Below are 23,489 nucleotides of genomic sequence, written 5' to 3' on the forward strand. Positions count from 1 at the left end.
TACATTTCAAATATACAAATCAATAAAATTGTGGTATATAATCTATTATAAAAAGTTATTAAAAAAATTATTAATATATCATGATTTTATTTATTTATTTCTTTTTTAAATTTGATTGAGAACATTTAAAATTGAAATATGAAATAAGATGAATTGTAGATACACAAAATGCAAAAGGTATAATGGTTGACAAAGAAAAAGGTGATTAAAACAAATTTCTATAAATTAATTTTTAAATAGTTGAAAATTAATTAAAAAACTAAACAGTAAATGTTCCAAAATACATTTGTGTTAAGCATTTAAAATTAAAATTTTATACATAAAAAATGTCTAACCCAATTAAGTGATTAGCTTTAAGCTTTTAAGCCTTTAGGTAGTTAACTAGTTTCTACTAAATTTACAAAAGCCTTTTTTTCAAATATTAAAAAACTTAATTGAGTTTTGTACTTAATTTTTGATTTTCTATTAAATTTAATTAACAGATGTTTCTATTTAAAATGATATTGATCAACAGTGTAGAAGGCTCGAATCAGTTTCACCCAAAATAGCAATAACAGAAAGCTCTTCTTTATATAAGTTGGAGGATACAATACAACAGCAGATACAGAAAAGGCACAACACTCACAAACTGTGGCAACGCAACGATCGAACATGCATTGAATACGAAGGGTTTATTTCTGCACGCAACTCACCAAAACAAGAACATATATTGTGTATGTTATATATATATATATATATATATATATATATATATATATAAATAGTAACTTGCATGGCATGGCTTCACACTGATGGAAATCTCTAAGGGCACTTGCGTCTGCCACCGTGGGTGGTGAGACTGGCATAGCAGGGACACACTTCCTGGTTACCGGCAGTTCCCGGTGGTACGCAGTTGCAGCGTCTGCAGCAGGTTCCACAAGCTCTGTGACACATGCGCTGACGAGATGCTAAACGGCACCTCGCACCACATGCAGCGTTACAATCTGTCAAATCAACTCAAATTCAAAATCCTATTCATTCAAATAATCAAAATAGCTACATGAAATTACGTATACTAGATCTTCCTGAATATATATTCAAAATTAAGAAAACGCTGTTCGTTTTGTTCTCTTAACAAGAACGATGCAGATCATGCAATACCTATCTGCTGAACAAGAGAACCCTGGGTCTGTGCCTGCACCTGCGGTTTCTCAAGAACACGATAAATCAGTTAATTAACTAGTGCAGAAGGAGTATTATAAAATATAATGAATGAGTAAACAAAAATAAACGAAGAATTAAGCGGCTTCTTTAATTTTAATCACCGTTTGATCAGCTTGAAGCAGATGGAAGAGGAGAAAGGATAGCAGAAGGGATGCGAGTAGAAGCTTGGAGAGAGGCATGGTTAGATTGGAAGAGGTGTTTTACTTGAAAATGAAAAGTGCATGGCATGTGAAATTGGACCCTTTATTTATAGTTGAAAGATAAATAGTTTACGAGCTTTTCAAAGCATTTTCTCAATGGAATTTACTTAAAATAATTATAAGTATAATAACATGTAATTTAAAACATAAATGAATTCATGTATTCCATATATATATATATATCTACAAAAACATATGATAAGAAAAATGGGAGTGGGATACTCTTTGTTGTGATGCGACGCGGAAGAGACATGAAATTGGAAGTGTTTATAAGTGAGTGATGAGGACATATTTGGTGGTGAAAGAAAAGAGCTTCGGGAAGCATAAAAAAACAGGCGACAAAGTGCTTTTGCTTCGTCACCAACTGTTCACGTGGCTATCAAAAGTGACGCAGTCCTTCATTAAGCCAAAAACACGATTTTTGTCTGAATACTTCTTCACGATGACTCTCATAAACTTGCTAAACATATTACTAACATGGCAAGCTTTTGGATGGATAACGCAATGCAACAAACATAACGCAAATGGTATGAGAGAAAAGAGTGTGATGAAGTTAGATTTACGTAAGCTTTTTGGGTGCGACGGAAGCGTGGGAGAATGATATAGTGATAGCAGTGATAGAATTTGATTACGCACTATAGAGTGCATTATTGGGTGGAAGATATATTGTATGAAATTGAATGGAAGGATTTTGGTTAGATGAAGGAAAAGTACAGGTGCTGGATTATAATTATAACAGCCAAGAATTTGTCAAGTGGCTCGCCGCTAACTATGGCTTTGGAAGATGGTGATGCGTGAATCTGGAATGTGAGATGGAAGAGAAAGTAGAAAATAAAGTAACCTGAAATATAGGAAAAGGGTTACAGAACACAACGCAATCCTTACAGCTGTCTATGCTTTGCTACCACAGCTGTTACATGATCATATCAGATTATCTTTTCTCTATTTTGTTCCTCTAAATTGTTTAGATATGATTCGTTGAGTGTAATTCCAGAACTCTTATTACTGTTAATTATAAAGGAATAAATTAAGAAATGAAAATAATGAATACAAAAGTTTTAAAATAATAAAATAAAGTCACGTAGGTGATATTACAGGAGGTTTAATACAAATGAGAAGTTAAAATTAGGAATGAAAAGGGGAGACGATTTTTATATCTCAATGAAAAAGACTTCAGTAATATGAGTAATAGAAAGCAATGAAACATTAAAATATATGAAAATGTACAATACTCATTGACTAATATTTTACTATAAATCATGGTTTTTTTTTTTAATTCATTAGAGATAGAACAAAACAATCAAAATTCATATCATCGAATTACACATCGTTCACATATAACAACTATATGTTGCATATCAAATTCAATGTTAGGCACACATAAAAATTAAAATAATAAAAAATAATTTTTTTTAACTAAAAGGTAAATGCTTAACATAATTTTAGAGACCAAAATAATTAAATAATTTTACAAAGATTGAAAAACAAAGTACCCAATTATATAATGAAAATATATTTAAGATAAATTAAAATAAAAAAGATAAAGAAAGTTGTCCATCCTTACCATTAAAAACCTATCATTTTCATTTCCTCCTCGGACCACTCTTCTACTCCTTTAACAATCTAAACGAGCAACACAGGTAGACATTTGCTCCTTATCCAAATCAAAATTTGATATGTTGATATATGTTAACTACTAATTAATACTAGAACTCTGATATCTTGATACCCTTTTGAACCATTTAACAACCCTAAAATATTAGTATTTTAATTGAATACTTTTTATTTTTAATTTAAAATACTTATATATATATATATATATATATATATATATATATATATATATATATATATATATATATATATATATATATATATATATACGTTATTAATACTAACATGAAGAACTGATCAAAACAAAAGATAAATTAAAATTTCAGAAAGTTACATGTGTAGTACATTCTCAACTCAAATTCACTCAGTGATGCGTATACATAACATATCAAACTCTTCTGGCTGCTATATCTATTCTGACTTTCTGAGTGCCACAAGCAAAAGGCTTGCTCAACTTGAGGAATCTGAGAAGGAATGTCAAAATTACACCACTCCTGCAGGAAGTCGAACAATAAGTTGTCCTCCGACAAGACTGCAGTCAAGGAAGAATGAAAAGCGTTAGAAAGTTGACAAAGAGCATATTAAGATATTGCATATTCTTTGAATTTTACTATTCACCTCTTGACGTAGTAGTAGCAAAAATCTGCCAGGATGAAGGTTTGAACAATTTCTGATAGAAGAACAAATGAAGGCCACAATCCGTAACCCAATGCAGTTAGTAGACGTCCACGAGTATCTATTACCTGAGGAAGACAAAGCAGTCATTTTCTTGATCACACAATCAGTTGAAATGAACTAAACAATTACTCACAGGAAGAGAAGAAAAAAATTAATCAAGGAGGTAAATGAATCAAAATTCTTGCATGAGTTAAAGTTCATCATTCACTTCAACTTTTTCAAAAGCTCGTTCATCTAACTTGATAGAAAAGGTAACCAAAACCGGGTTAAACCATATGGTTGGCCTATGTATCATTGGATATTAAAGGTTGAGAAGGTCAAAAGATATAACTGGCAAACAAAAGGTCTCGATGCCAAAACTCTTATGCAACAACTCTCCTTAGAACCCTCAGAACCTTATTGCCGTGCGGGTAAAGTAGTTTAAAAGAAGAATGTCGTACAGGAACATTCAAGCAAATACTACTAATAAAGTATGCATAATTCAAGGTTCTAAATATGAAAATTCTCCAAACCACAAATTTACAGCATATTAGGATATATCCGTATATGTATTTCAAGAATTAGGTGATAAAAAAACTTGGAGAAGTTCAAAATTAGACAAACCTGGAGAACCCAATGTGCACAACTCAAGAACCTTGCAACTCCCAGGGCAAAAACATAGTGTGCGGTGAATGGTTCAACGATCTGAAAGTTGAATTTAAGAATTAAATCCAGCGTTACTAGAAAGACTAACAGGCAAAATTGGGGGATCTGATCACTGTATTTAGGAAGACTAACGGGCAAAGAAAATAATTACAGCAGCAGCAGCAGCATTTCAAACAAATAAAAGATAATAAAGAAAAGGTATAGGCCGAAAAGTATATATTTGAGACCTTTGCGTTCTGCATGACCCGCAGCTGAGGGAGAACAGAAACAGCTTCAAGATAAACACAAAATGCCCAGAGAATCCTATTAACTGTATGATGTCGGGTTGTCGGATGAATAAACAAGGACAGCACAGCACAAGGTATCACCTACATTTTGGTAAAAGAAAATCAGAACACCCCATACTCAAAGGCAGAGGAATTGAATCATCCATTCATTTAGTCACATAAAAGATAAAACATGTATCTTAGTTATAAAAGATATAATATCCTAGTTGCCACGACAAAAATACTTTCAATGAGTGATAAAGTTGGCTACTTGTGTTTAAAACTAAGACAATTCCATTCAAGATAAAGAGAAAACTCACAAAAATGGTAACAAATGAAAAGGTGAAATCTCCGCAGCATTGAACCCATTTTCAAATTCATCAATGAAGATTTTAAAAACAAAAAATTGAATCAAACACGTCATATATCACCTTCCACAAAGTCAAACATTAATAACTCTGTTTCTGAACAGGTAATCCAGCCAAACAAGCTAGCAGGAATCATAGAACACATTCAAACAACCTCCTTCCCTTCTCCTTTTTCTGGAAATCCATACTCCTTTTAAGGAGGAAGCACACAAAGAATCAACAATAACTATTGGAAACTAAATTTCAACTAGACCTGTAGTACCCATGCAGGAAAAAAAGGAAATCCATCTAACAATAAACATAAATATAACATAACATAACATAATAATTTTACAAATTTGAGAAGTTTCTAAACTGTTTTCAACACAACACTATTCCAATTAGAAACCTCAGATTTGACCAACTGCAGTTTTTTTGTATTTAGCGCCTAACCGAAAAAAAAAAGTTTCTAATGCAAGAGTTCCTCAGGCATTACTCCTTAGATAAAAATTACATACGAAAATTTGTGAGATGCTTAACAGCAAGGCTGAACAAAAGCAACATTACAAACTGTAAACATGAATGACTTACCACATAGTATGTTGCAAGGTTATCCTTATCATCCATATAACTAGATTTGAGTTTGAAGCGTATCATATAGATAACCCAGATGGTCGTTCCCAATGTTGCCATATCGAGTAAGGTGTGTATATCATATTCCATCACAAAACTGCAGTAAAGTCTTACGCCTAGGAATATTGCCGTCAGCTCCTGCGATTTCAGCGAAAGCCCTGCGAAGATTTAAATCGCCCGTTACATGCAAACAAAAAACATGCAACATTAATTTCTGCTAATACCGTAGCAGGATAGGAAAAACACAGCAAAAGTCACATCAACCATCAACCCAAAGGTGCAATTTAACACAACCCTACCCTGAAATGTCAACGGTAATTTTTATCTTTTTTGGGGGAAAAAGGCGTTGAAGGTAAAATTGTAATGAAAACAAAGGGATTTGTACCGGCACAGGTTCTTTCCTTGGTGAGTTTGTAAATGAGGACGGAGATTCCTAATGCATGGACAAACTCGGCGGCAACGAAAAGGCTATCGTGGTCATGAACAACGATTCTGAGGAAGAGCAAGGCGGCCAGACCGATTAGCACCGCAAGAAAGACCTTCATCTTGGGCGGTTGGCGCCGAAACCATGTCTTCACGGCGTGGATCGGCCTCTTGCTTCCCTTCATTCTTCTTCTTTTTTTTCCTTTTCCCAACAGATTATTTGTCTGTCACTTTGTCTGGTCTTGTGTTTTGTAACTTGGTACGAAAGAAGCTAAAATACAATCCAATCTAATATGTGTTCCCAGTTGACGATGATTAAGAAGGACACGTGTGACATTAGTTTATAGGTTTTTGTTTATTCGTTATCTATGCGACGGGTGGGTTGCTCAACCACTCTTCTTCCCACTTCATCTCGTCCCTGCATCTTTCGTTTATGAAGCTGGGCGGGTGCGTACACGACACGGCCCACTCACGAGTTTGGTAATGGCCCATTAATGCAAATGAAGGGAGGGTAAAATATTTTACCAGTTTTGTGGGGACTTTTTTACAAATAATATTTAAAGACAGAGACAAAAATTAAAATTAAAATAAAAGTCAAGTTCCGTACATTACGCAACAAATATTGAAATGACTGATCATTACCAAAAGAATATATGCTAATTTAATATTGTCAGAAAGATTTTTTTTTCTTAAATAATCCGTGGTATAAATACGAACAAAATATGACGACAAAAAGGAAATTTAACCTAATAAAATATTATTAAATAAAATTATTCACTATATTACCTTTTAACTATGGCAGGAAACTTAGTATGATTGATCCACCTGAGTCTGAAGTGTTGGATGGACGCAAGATACGTATACATATACATGTACTAATACATTTGAAAGACATTTTTTCTTTCAGCAAGACAAATGTTTTTATATCAAAAAAATAAACTCTGAAAATTATAATTTTTATTCTTATAAGTAATAAACTATGATTAATTATTTAAATATTATGTAGAATATTTGTATAATTTTTTTATTAACAAAAAATTAATATTTTCTTTTTATTGAAATATTCATTTTTATCCTATTAAATGATTTGATATGAATAACGTCATTTTTATTTCAATCCAAGAATGATCTATTCTCATCTCTCGTGACCATATTATTTTCGGAAAAGATGGAAAAAAAGTATTCAAAAGAAATTGTTTCATGTAAATATTATTTTTGAAAAGATAAATTAAATATTGAAAACGTATTTTTCTGATTTAAAATTCTAAAAATACTAGAAAAATCTTTTGCACACGCTTCCTGAAAAAAATGCAATGAAAATAAAAAAATAAAATCTCAAGAACATTGATCTAGTTAAAACTGCAAGATTTTTAATACAAAAATGTAACATAACCCATAAATCTTGTTCATATTCATATCAACGTGATCTAATTTAATGAAAACCCCAAAAATTTAATTAGAAAAGTTGATATATTTAGAAAGAGAAAACACATATATACATATCTGTGAGAGCGAGAGAGACAGAAGAGTATGATATCATATTATATAATATTTTTCTCGCATACTTATTTTCAGTAACAGTACTCTTCTGCTTTCGGAATTAATTACGTGTTTGGAATCTGAAAACCTTAGACACTGTCGCTTCATTAATAGAATAGAAAAGATACGTCAATCTGAGGAACGGAGCTAAAATGCATGTAAACGATCTGGCTTACATCCTTTATAACATGATAAACAATTATTTATTTATAAAAAAAAAAATTAGAATCCCCTTCCTTTTAATTTGATAATTTTCTTGTAAAATTTAAGATACAAAGTTATCTAATAACTTAAAAGAAAAGTAAAATTTATATTTTTTAATATATTGTGAACTGATACACAAAAATTGGCGATGACTTACATACGATAGTTGCATCATCTAGTAGGGTCTCGAAATGATTGGTGACCACATGGACCTGAAATTGGAGAGGTAAGAGGCCAAAACCAAAAGCAACACCACCAACGCCGCCACGCCCCAGGGAAACCCCCCACCTTCTGTTCTCAGTCGTATGCCACCCAAGAACGGCGGCGGCGCCGGAAGCACAAGACGCGATCCGTGTTTAGAGATGGCGTAGGCAACGAAAATCAAGAAAAGGGGCAAGAGCAAGAGGAAGACGTGGAAACCGACAGTGGCTGTGTGCACGGTGGACTTGAAGTTAATGTAAGACGGAACAAACAACAAAAACATGACTATGGCAACTATGGCGAGGAGTTGCAAAGGTGGCGCAGATAAAGAGCAGAGAGTGTTTGTCGTCCAGCCTTGCTTCCATGCTGGACCCCTTCTCTCCTTCAACGGCCACACCATTTTTGTTTCTCTCACTGTATTTCTAATGGTAACGTGCAGTGTGTGGTGGCTACTATTTATAGTGCAGTAGAAAACTAAACAGGAGTATATATATATATATATATATATATATATATATATATATATATATATATATATATATATATATATATATATATATATATATATATATATATATATATATATATATATATATATATATATATATATATATATTTAATATAAGACCACAGAATTTGGTGCATAATTTGTGTGTTGGCTTTGGCATAAATTCTAAGGTGGGTTACATCTCAAACCAGACCACCTTCTCTTTGGGATTGATACCAAATGAAAAGCCACTCGCGGCCTGTGAACTGCATGAATATATTCTTCTTTGCTTTTCCACCCAAAGCTTTTACATGGAATATGGATTCGGCTAACAATGCTTCCGCATCTCATCAAAATCTTAAATATATAATGGAAACATTATTTTATGAATTTCCCCCCAAAAAAAATATATCATAATTTTAAAGTATCACTAAACATTGCAAACATTGAATTCATATAAGAAAAAGTTTTTTATTTAATTTCAAAATAAATGTACTTTTAAATATTTAAACGGTTTAACATGTCTAGAGGGACGGCCGCTAGTGCCCCGGGTTTCTATGTATCAAGGAAGTGGAAATAAACATATCAAATGAAATCATTGTATAGCTGTTTTCTAAAAATAAAATTGTAATAAAATTTCAAACTTTAAAGTGATATGGTAATTAACCTTTAACAATATTATCTTAATATATTAGAAATCGGGATATTAATGTCATCTGTAAGATCAAAAATGATAGTCCAAACAAAAATATTTATTTTTTCCAGACTTTAAGTGAGACTTATTACAGCAATAATCTTAGTCACTTAATAGTGAAGACTAATAATAATTTTAATATGATTTCTTATCTTAACATATTGAAATGCTTTTTAAACAAAAAAATTGTAAGAGAGTTGCTATATTCAAATGGATAATACATTATATATGATTTATATATGACGACTCAATATAAAAATATTATTTCAATTAACTTGAGATTAAAACGAATTATATTTTAATAAAAAAATATATTTGTTTTATTTTATAGTAAAAACATGACTTGATTAGTAAAAATAGTTTGATGTGTTCTTATGTTAAATTGGAATTGACACAACTTAGAATTATTATATGTTAAAATTTAAGTCTGTCACATATTAAATATTCTAGTTATATTCTACTTAAAAGTATTGCATATTAAAGTAATTTAAATTTTGACACATGAGATTTTAACACATAAAATTTTCAAACTGTGTTCAAACCAATTTTAACATAAGTGACTGCAATGAGTTTTTTTATAAAAATAAAAACCGGATTGAATAAAAAAAATATAAATAAAAAACAAACTAAATATAAAAGAAAAATAATTTCAATTTTATCAGTTTAAGTACAAAAAAATTAAATATGTAGAATCAAATTTATTAATTTATATTTCTATGACTAATAATTTATTTGAATCACTTATTTTTTAATATTTAGATAAAACTCAATTATAAATATTAACAAGTAACAAATATTCAGATGTTGACTCTATAATATCATTATCTACTCTATAAACAACAGGTAACTGAATACGCATGTCCACTATACATAAGTATTTATTAAAAATATTTATTTAATACATTACAAATTTTATGCGCATATTTAGGAGCAGAAGTAAGAACTAAGTAATCATATTTCTAATATTCTCCATATATTTGAAAATTGGGTTGAAAAGAAAAAGGTAATATGGGCCTTTTTTGGGGCCAAGCCCAATATGTCTGTACGAAAGACATCCAAAACATTTAGTTCTGGTATCCATAACTTCAATGTGAATTCTCCCCTTACTGGAGATTGAAATTGATTTTCCAGAGAAATGGCTTCGGAAGATTCTAAGCCGGTGAAGAAAGAGGAGGAGTCCAACAACAAGAGTTCCGTTTCCAAAAAGGTCGCAAAAGTTAAGAAAGAAGAGGTCGAATCCGTGAAGAAGAAACCTAAAGCCGTGCCCGTCAAGAAGGAACCTAAAGTCAAGAAGGAAATCGAAGACGACGACGACGACCTTCCCCTCGCCAGAAGGACCTCCAACTCCAAGGTTTCTCTTACATTTGAGTTCTGCTTTTTCATTTTTATTATTTTACTTGTTTTCAAAGGTTTATGGTATGATATGGAGTGGACTGTGTTTTGACTTCGTTTGTTTGGGTTTAAAATTGTAGGAAGTGAATAAAAAGAAGAAGACAAAGGAGAAAGTAAAGGAGAAGGAGAAGAAGAAAGAGAGAAAGGTTTATGATTTACCTGGCCAGAAACGTGATCCACCGGAGGAGGTATCCGAATGCTTCTCTTTGCTCTCGTTTTTGTTCAGGGTCATCTAAAGTTTTGAATTGAGTAACAGGGTTGTAATTTTTCCTATTTTTCAGAAAGATCCTCTTCGGATTTTCTACGAGAGTTTATACGAGCAAATTCCCAACAGCGAAATGTCACAAATCTGGTGAGTCTCTTTTTTTTTTCTCATTTAGAACTTTACTTTGGAGAATGAAGGTGGGAAGGAACTGGGTTGTGATTTGTCAAGGGAGGTAGAATTGTTTTGTTACTGTTTTCTGCCCCCTTAGGACTTTGTTAGCTCTTACAAAAATTTAACCCTTATAACAATATTTGTGGAATGTAATTTAGCTGAAACAGTCATTTGGCTCCAGGAAAAACACCGAAAGAGCCTGTGAGCATTCACTGTGAATAAACTAGTTATGCTTGTTTTTGAGCTAATAATGAGTGCAGCGATGAAAGAACAGTTAGCATGCTTTTAGCTAAAAATCTTTTGGCACACGTAACTGGAATATAGAGAAAATTTTCAAACGCGTAAAATAATGAATTTTTTAGGGTCTCAGTTGGCTAAATGCCCTGTGGATTGTTTTCATTTGTTAGGGATATAATATCAGGCTAAATATCTTTGCCAATGAAATGGACTTTGTACTGGTGGTAGAATGCTGTTTCACGTGTAACCTTGAACGCAATTGAATGAAACCAATTTTGTTAAGAGGTGGGCATTTGGCGCAATAGTAATTTCCCAGCTTTCATGACACCTCAAGTGAGTCTTGGTAACATATGAATTTGTCTGGGCAAACGATAAACCATTTTAAAGGCAGATCTGGAGGCCTCCCTGTCTTTCCTCCCCTATGTCGAGATTGACCCATTTTTCATCCCTCTCAAATGTTGAGTGAGATGGGCAAATTCTGATTCTCAATTTGATGACAGAAATAAGGGTTAAGGGGGTAAAAGGAGGATATGTTGGCTCAACTGAGTCCCCTCCTATACCCCTAGGGCATGTAGCACCTAGCATTTGCCAACACTTATTCATTTTATATCTCAGAGTGATTAAAGTGGTAGATCTGGCATAAGTTTTTTATTTATAGTTATAATGGTTTTGACAATAGATGTGTATTTCCCCATTTCCCATGTTTATGATCACTCATTAAATCACTCCTCAACATGTAGTGACAAACCTTAAGCAACAAGTGACACATAGTATTGAAAGTTTACATTAAGCATGTGTCAAAATGTAATCATTGTTTAAACAAGAAAAATCTATATTTGCGGTTATCTTTCAAGCAATAAAACATGCCTTCCATAGTTAATGAAGAATATAAGACTGTTTATTTATCATGACCATGACTGCACATAATTTCAGGCTGATGGAATCGGGGTTGCTGCCTAAGGAAATTGCAAAAGAAGTATTTCAGAAGAAGCAAAAGAAATGTCCGCAGAAGCTGTCTTCTCCAGTTAAGGTGGTATCGGCTGCGAAGAGGAGCACCAAGAGTATCACCAAATCTGTGACAGTTAAGAAGAAAAACCCAACTTCCCCTTTGTCTTCTCTTAAAAAGAGTACTACGAACTCCACGTCGAAGCAGTCTAACAAGAGGAAGTCTAAGGCTCTAAGCTCAGAAGATGACGATGTCACCGATTCTGATGATGAATTTATTATGTCGACCTTATCAAAGAGGAGAAAAATGGCTTAATTATGCCCATCTGTGACAACATTTTTATTTTGACATGATGTTATTTAACTTGTGGAATGTTAACCAGTCTGCTTCAATACTCACATCTCAACTCTCACTCTGACACACGTCTGTGTCTTGTCTGATGTATTACTTTTTCTTTGTGGATTTGGATAGGATGAGGAAGAGAAAGATAAGGGGGGTAAATTATGCACAACTATGGTGGATAGCTGGTGGCAAACTATTCCTTCATTTCTAATTGTTTTCGCTTTTTTATTTTTGTATTTCTTTAATGTTTTTTCCTTTAGCATTCACTTGCACGCTTGGAGTTTCATTAGCAGAGAAATCGAGATCGGTGATTGCTTTTTGATGTGTAACTCTGAGGTATTCATGATTTTTTTTTGTTCTCAGAGGGCATGCATCTTAGAGAGAAATAGACTCTGATGCAAGGAGATTGAGGTTATCTGATGGTTGTTTTTTTTTTCTTTTATCTGTAGGATTTGAGGCGTTTGAGTTTAAGGATTGTGGGATGTTATCAGAGATGAGAGCTTATTATAAGAGTTTAAGGAAAGAGAAGGTTGGAGGGAATCAGAATGTTACAAGTTACATTTGCAAATTCAATTTTATTCAGGTAGCGGGTTATTACATTCTACCCGATTTGGCATTGTTTTTTTAGTTTTACATAGCCAATCGTTTCCTTTTTCATCTAGTGTTTTTTTTTTTATATGACATAGTAGATAGTAGATTTGTCATAATACGTTTTATATGCATATTTAATAGTAATTAAAATATATTTTATGATTGAAAGGACAGAAATGCATTTAATCTGAATGCCGTGGATTCTCAATTCTTTTTAAATAATAAAAAGTGTTAAACTTATCCATATACGTTAATTTTTATAAATACTGGATTCGAAATTTTGTTATACTTGAAAAAATATTAAACTAAAGTCTTTACTCAAGAATGTATAAAGAAATTAGCATAGACAAAATCGGTAACAACTGCGAATGTAAAAATCAATTTACCAAGTTCAACCTATTTACAAATAACCGAAATTTAGAAAACATAAAACAATTTCCCACTATCATAAATTTAAAAAAAAAAATTTGTGATAGTTGAAAATTTCAATTTTAGAAGTTGGATTTGAAATATTATAATAGTGAAATTATAATATTTAAGAAATATAAAAATGTAATTAATTTAATTTTATTAAATATTTGTTATTTATAAATCATGTTTTATCCATTCTATTTAGTTGCGGTCTAAATAATAGGTTTTGAAGAGTAGACTGTTTTACAAAATAATAATTACATCAAGAAAATAATATTTGAAAATAAAAACATAGATTATAATTTATATTTATTCGCATTTCAATATATTGTATATCTAAAATTAAAATTAATTTTATTAACATGTGGATATTTTAATTTTTATTCAAATAATTCATTTGATTTTTTTAAATATTTTAAAACTATATTAAAATATTTTATTGGTCTGAACGAAAAAAAAATAGTCTTTTAAAAAAGTAGTGAAGTTGTCTTTTAAGTACAATATTAATTGGATTAGAAAGAGCAAATGATGCACTTGAATAATCTAGGTCAGTGCAGTGAGAAGCTTAAAACATGTAATTCTGTTGATGGTTGAACTGCAACATTCAATATAATACATGAGTCGTGGATGTTTCCAAAAGATCAAAACAAACCTTCACACAATTATTTATGGATGTTTTCAAACAAAAATCAAGAAAAATAAGAAAAAAAATCTTATTTTTTTGGTTAAGGAGGAAAAGTTTTGCAGCGACAAAAGAAGGTAGAAGATGAAAAAAACTATCCTAAGAAGTTATAAGGTATGATTTAAGATAAAACATAATAATTACTTTGACAATAGTCATGTAGTTAATTCATATATTTGTACTAATAGATGTCTTACAGTGAATTTGTGTTTATTTAAATTATGATTTATATATGAGTATTAAAGATTTTAATAATGAAATAATAATATTATTTCAAAGATTATTAATTGAATTGTTTTTTATAAGTAAAGATGTAATTGATGATGAAACGATAATGCATGCTTTGATGGGTTAAAATCTATTTGAACTGAAATAAATATTATTTGATTACTATATAAAAGAAAAAGTGTTTTAAAAGATAAATACTTACTTTAGTTTAGTTGAAATCAATAGTTTTTATTTTTTTTGTCCATGTCGTTCAATGGATTCTTTAAGTACGGTGAGACTTCAAGTTTTAATTATAACCCAGATTACGTAGATGAAGGTATAAAGAAGGAATGAAAAATTAATAAAGATATATAATAATTGTTCAATATTGAGAGACACCATAATTTTTGTAATGGTTTTAAATAAAAATAATATTTGTAAGGATGAAGATTGTCACTTGATATCAAGGTGACATGTGGTCGTATATCTTATTCTACGGTTGAATTGATAAAATTATAAGATTGAATTAATGGAGATAAAATAATGATAAATTGTTTTAATGAAATATTTATATGATTATTTATTTATATACATTTATGAATTTCAATTAGTTTATCTTATGTTATTTGATTAATACATTGGACGATTATGTTTTTAAAACGTTACTATGTGCGGAGGAGTAATTCTATAGAAAAATTGTCCATATATTTCTATTTTGAGAACTTTTGAAAGTAATTTCTTTTATTTTAAATGTAATGTATTTAAGGAAATATATATATGTATTGCATATAATGAGTTTAAATGTTGGTATGAAATGTATATGTTGGCATGATATAGCGATCGACCTTGCATGAAATGTATAGATGTGTTTATAACTAAATTACATTAGCTTATCTTACTTTCTTGTTTTATCTTATATTGTCCGATCGATTACTTTTTCTCTTGCAATGATCATCCTGTGGATGTGAGCAGAAGGCGATGAGTGTTCGGTGGAACAAACATTGAAAGGCGAGAATCCTGCAGCTTAGATAGGACTGTTCGGTCAATAGGCTTAGCTTATCTTTTATAAACCGATCGGTTTATACAGGGTGTTGTATAACCGTTCGGTTTATGTCTATGTTTTGTATCAAACTTATGGTACTCTATAAAGTGTTTTTAGTTTTATAGTTATTTTGGATAACTGTATTGCTAAATACTTTACTAACTTTTGGAGAACTGATCTATCATATTGTTATATGTGATTAATCTATATGCTATATTTTTGGATGTTACAAAATCAAAATACAAATAAAAAATAATTTAATATATTTAGTTTTAAACAAAAAAAAACTATTATGAATGATTTTTGTAATTTTTTACATTCATATATTATCTATAACTATATATAAGAGTATTTCTTATTTTAATATCATATTTGTTTTTAATTTTATCTCTAAAATATAATTTTTTAAACTAAGAAAACCATTTTATGAATTTTATTGTTTAAATGAATGTTTCTTTATACTTTAATCATTTTTTAATTTGACTGTTTTTCTTAAAATTTAATTATTTTTAATTAAACAATTTCTATAAAATAAATAAAAAATATTTATAATAATATTATAAAAATTAACTAAGTATTTTATAATTTAGAAACTTTAACTATAAAATTATGAGAAATAGTATTATGACACACTTTTACATTCATTTTACACATAATACAAAAATAAAATCATCATAAAAGAATAAAATTTTATATTTAAAAAAAAAAAAATAAGTAAATATAATGTCAAATTAATATAAAAAATTTAGGTATATCAAAAAATACTTTTTCTAAAAGAATTTAATACACCAGTCTGTATAATTTCGCGTCCATCGAGTATTGTTAGTAACTTTTCAAAAGTTAACTAATTAAGCTACAAATCAAAGATAATGTATTATCAACTATCACAAACAAAAAAAAACACTTAATATGTTTTTACTTCTTATATTTAATCGAAATTTATTTTTTATATTCGATTCAAAAATTACTTCTTATGTTATTACTTTTTATTTTTGTGAAAAGAAATAATTTTTTATTTTGCTTTTATCTAAAAGTACTATTTACATTATTGTTTTAGCTGTTGAAAGTGTTATTTAAATTGTCTTTATATAATAACGACCTAAAAGTAGTTAGTCCAAAAGCATATTTAATACTTTAAATAAGGTCGTGTATGTTAGATATCAATATAAATTTTGACTTTCAATTATATATATATATATTTAAATTTTTTTAATTATTTATCATGACATAAAAATTAAAAAAAAATATAAAAGATAGAGATAATAAATGTTTAAAGATATATTAAATGTGGTAAAAAAAAGTATTGAGAGAAATAATATCAGTAGTCTTGTAAAGATCTGCATAAGAAAATGTGATAAGTCTTGTTTGCTAGAATGAACGGCACGACCAATGAATCCTATCGGAATGCAAAAAAGAGCGCGACCAAAAAATCACTCAAAGCAACCATAAACCCTAGTCACCTCAGTTCTTCCACACACGACACGTGTCAACCTTAAGCGCGTGCTGTGGATTTCCAAATTCCCTTTTTATTAAGCAGACGCAGAAGGAGCCTCTTTCTTCCTACCAACACAAAAACCCAAACTCTCTCTCTCTCTTTCCTATCTCTTTCTCATCCTTCTTACTCTATCTATTTCTCTCTTCATCTTTGCCCTCTGCAATGGGAATTCAAATTTAGAGGAACGCCAAACGAAGATTAGTAGGACCAGTGGAGAAAGATTACGAGGATGAAACAGAGGACTGGGTCGAGTGTCTCCTCGTATAGTACGAAGGAGAACGAAGTTGCAGAAATCCTCGTGAAGCTCCGAAGTTTAATATTGGAATTGGAGTGCGGCCACGGAATCCTTCCACAGTCGTGGGGTCGGAAGAAAAAGAGATCTGCGATTAGTGTTAATCCGAAAGCAGAGGAAGCTTCGAGTCCCGCAACCCCTCTCTCCTTCTCTCCCAGTGAATCCGATGAAAACCCAACCTCTCTCTTCAGAAGAAACGTTTCTCTCAAAAGGGTATTTTCCTTTTCCTTTTCCTTTTATTCTATCTTTCAAATCTATGTTTTTTCTTTTGTGTCTCTTTCTTTCGTCCTTGTAATTTCTGGGTTTACTTCAAAACTCACAGAAGAGAGAACACTGTCTGAAGATTATACAGGATTTGAGCAAAGACAACGATTTGCTCTCCGGGGTAACTTCTCGTTCTTTCTCTCTCTGTTTCAATTTAATCGATTGTAAGAGATAGGGTTTAGCGAGTAACCCGGGCTGTTTCCTGAGTTTCCCGTGTTTGGATTTGGACCCTCTTAAATACGAGAGTGAAATTTTGAAAAGGAAAGAAGAAATCTTGCTTAACCATAGTTGATCTGTGAAAATTCTTGACAGGAAATTAAGAACGTCAATTGTTACTTCGACAAGTTGAAAGACTACAATTTGAAGCTGAAAGCTAAAAAACAAGAGGTATTACTGCCGCTACTACTACTCCCACTAGTCTGCCAATCTTCTTTTCTTTTTGTGTTTATCCCCTTTTTTTTCCTTTTTGTTGGGTATTTCTCGTTCTAGTTATATTTATGTTGCTTTATCTTTATTTTCTGATGGTGGGTCCACTTCTTTATTTAGATTTATTAATTATTAAATTGCTATTTTTTTTACAGCTAACTCATGGCCCAAGGCAAGGTGTTGTAGTACACAAGCAACCGCAACAGCAACCGCAATTCCCCGGTGTGGCGCATCATCCACCGTTGATCTCGAATCAGTCGGCGTGTGGAGTTGCAACGACGTCGTCTGGAGTACCATCTTCGAGTAGTAACGATGTGGGTCCAATTGGAATTCCCGATCTGAACCTACCACTTGAAGAGTCCATGACTATGGAGTTTTGTGAACCGTTGGATATGAGTGTGAATGTGGCTAACAGGAATCTGAGTAGGGCCATGGCAGCTCAGGCACGTCAGAATAGGCTTCACATTTACAGGTTCAAGAATTCAATAGGAATTAGTAAACCCCGTTACTCTTGTAGATGATGATATAATTATTATAATATTAATGATAATAATAATAATAATAATATTACTATCGTTATATTAGCCAAATCCTATATTTTCATACACACAGAATTCTTTTTTCTATTCTTTCTCTCACTCTTCCTTTTAAGTTCTTACCTTCAATAATATTTTTATTATTAAGGAATTTCAAGGATGGTACTGTTCACAGACCAGAATGTATATATCGTGGAAACTCCTACACAGATTTTGTCGGAATTTTGTTTCTTGAGTCATGATAATGATAATAACGTTTCTGATTAGAGTTTAAGGCAATTTAAAAGAAATGGTGTATCAGCATTACCTTCTCACTGGTCACTGTGTCTTCTAATTACTTTTTCAAACTATCTACTTTTAAATATAAATATCTTTTTTTATGTCTCATTAACTGTTTTTTTTAGAATCATACGTTTATGTTTGGTTTTTAAACATTTTATTTAGTTGTGTTGTCATAAATGAATGCATGACAATAATGATGATGACAATGCCGTGTTTTTAAATTTATTTATTTTTGGATTGGCTTCAATCTCTCATAGAACTTGTAAAAAATGAACCAAATATTAGCTTGAGCAGAAAGGAATTGGTTGGTGAGAGAAATTGGTGTGTGTTTAACTATATTTTTTTATTCCAAAAGACTATGGAAACTATGAGTATCAATGCACGTGGGATAAGGTTGATGCACTTTAGTAACTCTAGTCTCTTGAGTAAAATAAGATTCAATTCAAAATTTTAAAAAACAAATAAAAATCTAAGTCACGCCGCCTTGTTGTGTTTTGAGTTAGGGTTTGTTTCGGCCTTGTACCTGTTCTAGATTGGGCCTGTTTTGGGCTTATGCATTGACCCCATTTTTTGGGTGTTGCTCCCTCCACCACCACCCTATACTTCCTTCACCTCTCCACATTATTTTAAATACAATTATATCCTTAAGTTAAAAAGATTTTTACTTTTATCCTATTTTAAATAATTTGAAACCCTAATTTCTTTCCCAGCACCCACCCACAGAATTCTCTTCCCCTTTCCCCGTCTCCGTTTCACCTCCCGCACTTTTATTCCTTTTTCTTTCCATTTTTTTTGTTTGAAAACTTCCATTGCCGCTGTGGTGTGAAGGAGTGTTGCCGTCGTGGTGTGGAGGAACATCGATGAGCGTCACTGCTTGCACCACGAGAGCGACACTGCACCACGGGAGGGAGACTGCTTGATAATTCTTTCCATCACCATCAACCTTTGCAACTTGTAGTAGACGAAAGAAAGAAAGAAAAAAATATAATGTTAAAATGAAAGAAAAGTATTTTACTCATCTACAGGTTATTAGTGAAATAGGTTGTGAATGGATAAAAATAAAAAATAATAATCCTAAAAATAAAATTTTACTTAGGGACAAAATAATAAAGGAGAGGTGGAGAGAGAAAGGTGTGGTGGTGGAGGGAGCAACACTCCCTTTTTTTTTTCTTTCTAAACCAAGAAAAGCCCAAATCTATTTGTAGAGAATTGTAATTAGTTTTTACAGAAATTTTGAAATTATTTATGATAAAAATTTTCTTTGGATAATTTTATTAGAAGAAATTAAGATGTTAGAAATTCATCAGATTAATTTAATTATTTATAAATGTTGAAATTCTCTTCAACCAACTAACATTTTTTATTTTCCAATTCTGAAAATGCTTCAAATATTATTTAAAACACTGGCTATTATTTAAAACCTCAGATTGGGGAGGGAATTGTTAGGTGTCATGAATAGCAATAAAACTCTTTTAAGAAAAATGTTACAACAATAGTGGTAAGTTAAATTAAAAGTAAAATAAAATATATTTCTATGGCGATAATTTTTTTTACTGTGCAAATACTAATGCAATATTAACATTATCTGACAATATAATTAATGTTTAGTGAATATAATTATGATTCGCATTCCAAAATATATTTTTATTAAGTATTAAATTAGATATTGTTGCAACACAATGTTCAATCTCACTTAAAATATGTCATTATATACCTTTGGACTCTTCATTCCTTTCCTCGTGTATAAAATATAGCTTTTTCATATAAAATATCAGAGATTTTCTTTTTAAAGATTTTAAAATTAGATTATGTGTAAGTTAATTAATACAAGTTATCTAGTATAATTTTTACAAATTTTTATTTATAAATTGAGTACAAAATAATTTAATTTATAGAAATATTAAACTATTTTTATATTTTCATTTCTTTTTTAGATCTTATTATAATAGTAAGTTTAGATTGTTACTTTATTAAGTAGAAGTGATTACTACCTAATAAATTTCAGTATAATATAATGATAAATGTTGGATGTATAATTGGTCAAAATGTTATTCATAAATGCGAATTTCCTCTAACTGTTTTTTCTTGTAAAGAGTGTACTAGTTTACAGAAATAAAGTCAACCAGTAATCATATCTTTATTTGACGGTTTAATTCAAACAATATGCTTATAATAAAAATCAATTCTTCATCTATCTTTGTAATTTCAGCTTGCATTCCATACAATTTTTAATTTCAAATATAATTTTCTATGTTTCATAAAATATTTTGGAATATAAAATGAAAAATTCATTTTGAATTGTAATATATTTTCAATTATATAGTCTCAAATATGAAAAACATATTTTAAATTATGTACTCTAAAATATAAAAAATTATATTTTGAACCTTATGTTTTGGAATATAAAATAAATGAAAAATATCTTGTAATATAAAATTTTCATTTTATATTACACAATCTGAAACATACAAATTTATGAGGGTACGGGAAAAAATACATGAAGTTCAGATAGAAATATAAAGAGGTTAAGAAAAAAAAAAAGAGAGATTCAAGAAGAAGCTCTGCATAGGAAAACATGCATAAAACATTCATGGGTCAGAATACCATAGCCAACGACTATTTGTTTTGATGACGAGATTTAGTCCAAGATAGGATTTTCTTTTTAGGGTTTTAGATACCCTACTGCTTAGTGAACTTTTGGATGCAACATTTTAAATGTAATTGAAGTTCTGTTAGTATATCAGCACAACTTAGAACAGTTAGAAAAAAAAAAGTCTTTGCTATAAAGTATGTTTGATATAACTAATTACTAAGTGTAAATCACTCTCATCAATTAAAAAAAAGTACATAAAAATATGATAACGCTAGTTTATTTAATTTTTTTGTATTACTATCTCTTATATTTTAATATATTCTTATTTTTAATGTTTCATATACATAAGATTGTTTGCTTCATTAGCTTTAGTTAATATAAAAATATATTTTTTTAAATATATTGAATAATTACTTTAATTATAGCACTACTTTTAGTATTCATTGGGTTATTTTTAATTTTTATTTAATTTAACTCTTACAAAAATTAACATTGCAAATAGAAGTAACCAAATTATGGAAAAGAAACTCATAGTAGTTTAAGATGTCAAATTCAAATATTTAAATTAAAAAAAAAATTGATTAATACCATTCAATCAGTCAGTTTAAAATTTGACCAATTAATTTAAATAAAATGAATCATTTTAATAATATATATAATTAAAAAAATAAAAATAATGAATTTAAGAACTTAGAAAATGGTTTAAGTTTGGTATTAAAGATCACACTTGATTATTTTATCCATAAAAAATTTTATATTAATTGAGTTTCATTCAATAAAATTCAATCTCTTTATATTATTTTTTTAAAGTTTTCTCTATATTCTCTCTAATTTTTTAGATTTGTCTCTCATATGTGTGACTATTAAAGGCCACTAGTAAATTCACAATGGAGTGATCTACACTTCTGATCGATTGCAATCTTAAACACATTTTAGTTTAACATTTTGAGACACACGTAGTTATAGGATTCATGCATGTGACTCAAAATAGTTCAAAGTAAATATATATTTAGTTGTAATTGTTATAATATTCTTAAATCTATAATTTGATGTTTGTAGGCAGTAGGAACATATGTGAGAACTAAAGCTTTAGGAGTAGCTAGTTGAATTATGTTTGGTGAGTGATATTATTTGCATGTTTAATTGAATTTATATTATTATTTGTTCTTATTGAATTGAAGTTGAGTATATGTGGAATTGATTAGCTATAAAAAAAATTGTTCATTTTGTTTTACTGAAAATTATTTTGAACTAAACTATGATATTTTTAACTAAGAAAGAGCTAAAATTTTCTAGATAATCAAATATGATAACTTGTTATAGCTAGTTAAGGTTTAAGCATTTATATAATGTTGGACAGAACCATAAAACAGTTTGGTGTAAAGCGAAAAATTAAAGTTAAAGAGCTTAAACTCTTGTTCACTTGAATGAATTTGGGGAATAGTGATTGAATAGATTTGGGGAATAGTGATTAAATAGATTTGAAGGTAATTTTTTTGTTGTTTATTTGAGTCGATTGTGGAAGTAAGTGAGACTGAATTTGGAAGTAAATTTTTTTAATCTGTCACATCAATCAAATTCTACACTAATTCTCACAAACTTTACTTTTAAATCCACTCTCAGTTACCTCCAAAATCCACTCAAATAAACAACAAAAAATTACCTTCAAATCCTCTCAAATCCATTCAATCACTCTTCTTCAAATCCATTCAAGTGAACAAAGTGATCTATGACATCGAGCACCAGTTAAGGACCACGCCGATCTTAAAGGATATAGGGTGCTCGGTACCCATCCACATTGTTGAGCACTCCACTATAGCGTTGACCGTCAAATGATGATGTTGGTCACCATATGGAACTAAATTCTAAGAAATTAAGGCTTAGTATGTTAGATGCTACATGTGTTCTATTGGACGTTATGTGAGGGATTTAGGTGCTTATATGATCCAAGTTTTAAATTTTAATGGGCCTCTGTGTTACTTTTGTTGAGCGAAAATGGTTGACATTGGTTACAAATATGTAAATTGACATGTTTTACATTTTATATTTATGTTATATGTGTTGGAAAATTGTTGAGAAGAGTAATGTGATGTATGATTTGTATTAGTAACATTAAATTTTTTTTTAATGTATATAAGTGATAATGTATGGTTTAAATGTGGAAAAGATTGTAATGTTAAGTATGAATTGTGTAAACAGTCTTATTAAAATGTTTTGTATTGCCTATATGTGATAATGGAT

At 30.2% G+C, this 23,489-nt stretch overlaps 5 protein-coding genes across 8 annotated transcripts; 2 read left to right on the forward strand and 3 right to left on the reverse strand.

The window, feature by feature from the left end:
• Positions 1-545: 545 nt before the first annotated feature.
• On the reverse strand, positions 546-1,462 carry LOC108342626 (gibberellin-regulated protein 1). Its single transcript, XM_017580422.2, has 3 exons — positions 1,305-1,462; positions 1,141-1,180; positions 546-983 (listed from the first exon to the last, which is right to left on the reverse strand). The coding sequence occupies exons 1-3, from the start codon at positions 1,380-1,382 to the stop codon at positions 802-804; spliced, it is 300 nt and encodes a 99-aa protein (XP_017435911.1). The 5' UTR covers positions 1,383-1,462; the 3' UTR covers positions 546-801.
• A 1,849-nt stretch (positions 1,463-3,311) lies between these two features.
• LOC108341043 (uncharacterized) lies at positions 3,312-6,423 on the reverse strand. The gene is made up of 6 exons (XM_017578650.2): positions 5,972-6,423; positions 5,545-5,744; positions 4,568-4,708; positions 4,299-4,379; positions 3,636-3,760; positions 3,312-3,549 (listed from the first exon to the last, which is right to left on the reverse strand). Exons 1-6 carry the CDS (start codon positions 6,192-6,194, stop codon positions 3,501-3,503), a joined length of 819 nt encoding a protein of 272 aa, XP_017434139.1. The 5' UTR covers positions 6,195-6,423; the 3' UTR covers positions 3,312-3,500.
• A 1,327-nt stretch (positions 6,424-7,750) lies between these two features.
• On the reverse strand, positions 7,751-8,416 carry LOC108342701 (uncharacterized). Its single transcript, XM_017580494.2, has one exon. The coding sequence runs from the start codon at positions 8,351-8,353 to the stop codon at positions 7,928-7,930; it is 426 nt and encodes a 141-aa protein (XP_017435983.1). The 5' UTR covers positions 8,354-8,416; the 3' UTR covers positions 7,751-7,927.
• Positions 8,417-10,205: 1,789 nt separating this feature from the next.
• LOC108341964 (uncharacterized) lies at positions 10,206-13,036 on the forward strand. Of its 2 annotated transcripts, XR_008248300.1 has the most exons (6): positions 10,206-10,485; positions 10,607-10,714; positions 10,808-10,878; positions 12,073-12,612; positions 12,688-12,763; positions 12,877-13,036. XR_008248300.1 is itself a non-coding variant. In XM_017579663.2 (4 exons), exons 1-4 carry the CDS (start codon positions 10,270-10,272, stop codon positions 12,398-12,400), a joined length of 723 nt encoding a protein of 240 aa, XP_017435152.1. In that variant the 5' UTR covers positions 10,206-10,269; the 3' UTR covers positions 12,401-12,655. The 2 variants fall into 2 exon arrangements, 1 of the variants encoding a protein (XP_017435152.1); XM_017579663.2 differs by lacking the exons at positions 12,688-12,763; positions 12,877-13,036 and having other exon boundaries at positions 12,073-12,655.
• A 3,742-nt stretch (positions 13,037-16,778) lies between these two features.
• Positions 16,779-18,424, forward strand: LOC108342162 (uncharacterized). Of its 3 annotated transcripts, XM_017579879.2 has the most exons (4): positions 16,821-17,360; positions 17,470-17,532; positions 17,724-17,798; positions 17,993-18,424. In XM_017579879.2, the coding sequence occupies exons 1-4, from the start codon at positions 17,085-17,087 to the stop codon at positions 18,356-18,358; spliced, it is 780 nt and encodes a 259-aa protein (XP_017435368.1). In that variant the 5' UTR covers positions 16,821-17,084; the 3' UTR covers positions 18,359-18,424. The 3 variants fall into 3 exon arrangements, with proteins under 3 accessions (XP_017435370.1, XP_017435369.1, XP_017435368.1); XM_017579880.2 differs by lacking the exon at positions 17,470-17,532 and having other exon boundaries at positions 16,787-17,360; XM_017579881.2 differs by lacking the exons at positions 17,470-17,532; positions 17,724-17,798 and having other exon boundaries at positions 16,779-17,360.
• The last annotated feature ends 5,065 nt before the right edge of the window (positions 18,425-23,489 follow it).

This window comes from Vigna angularis, chromosome 4 (assembly GCF_016808095.1).
Source record: "Vigna angularis cultivar LongXiaoDou No.4 chromosome 4, ASM1680809v1, whole genome shotgun sequence".
Classification (NCBI taxonomy): Eukaryota; Viridiplantae; Streptophyta; class Magnoliopsida; order Fabales; family Fabaceae; genus Vigna; species Vigna angularis.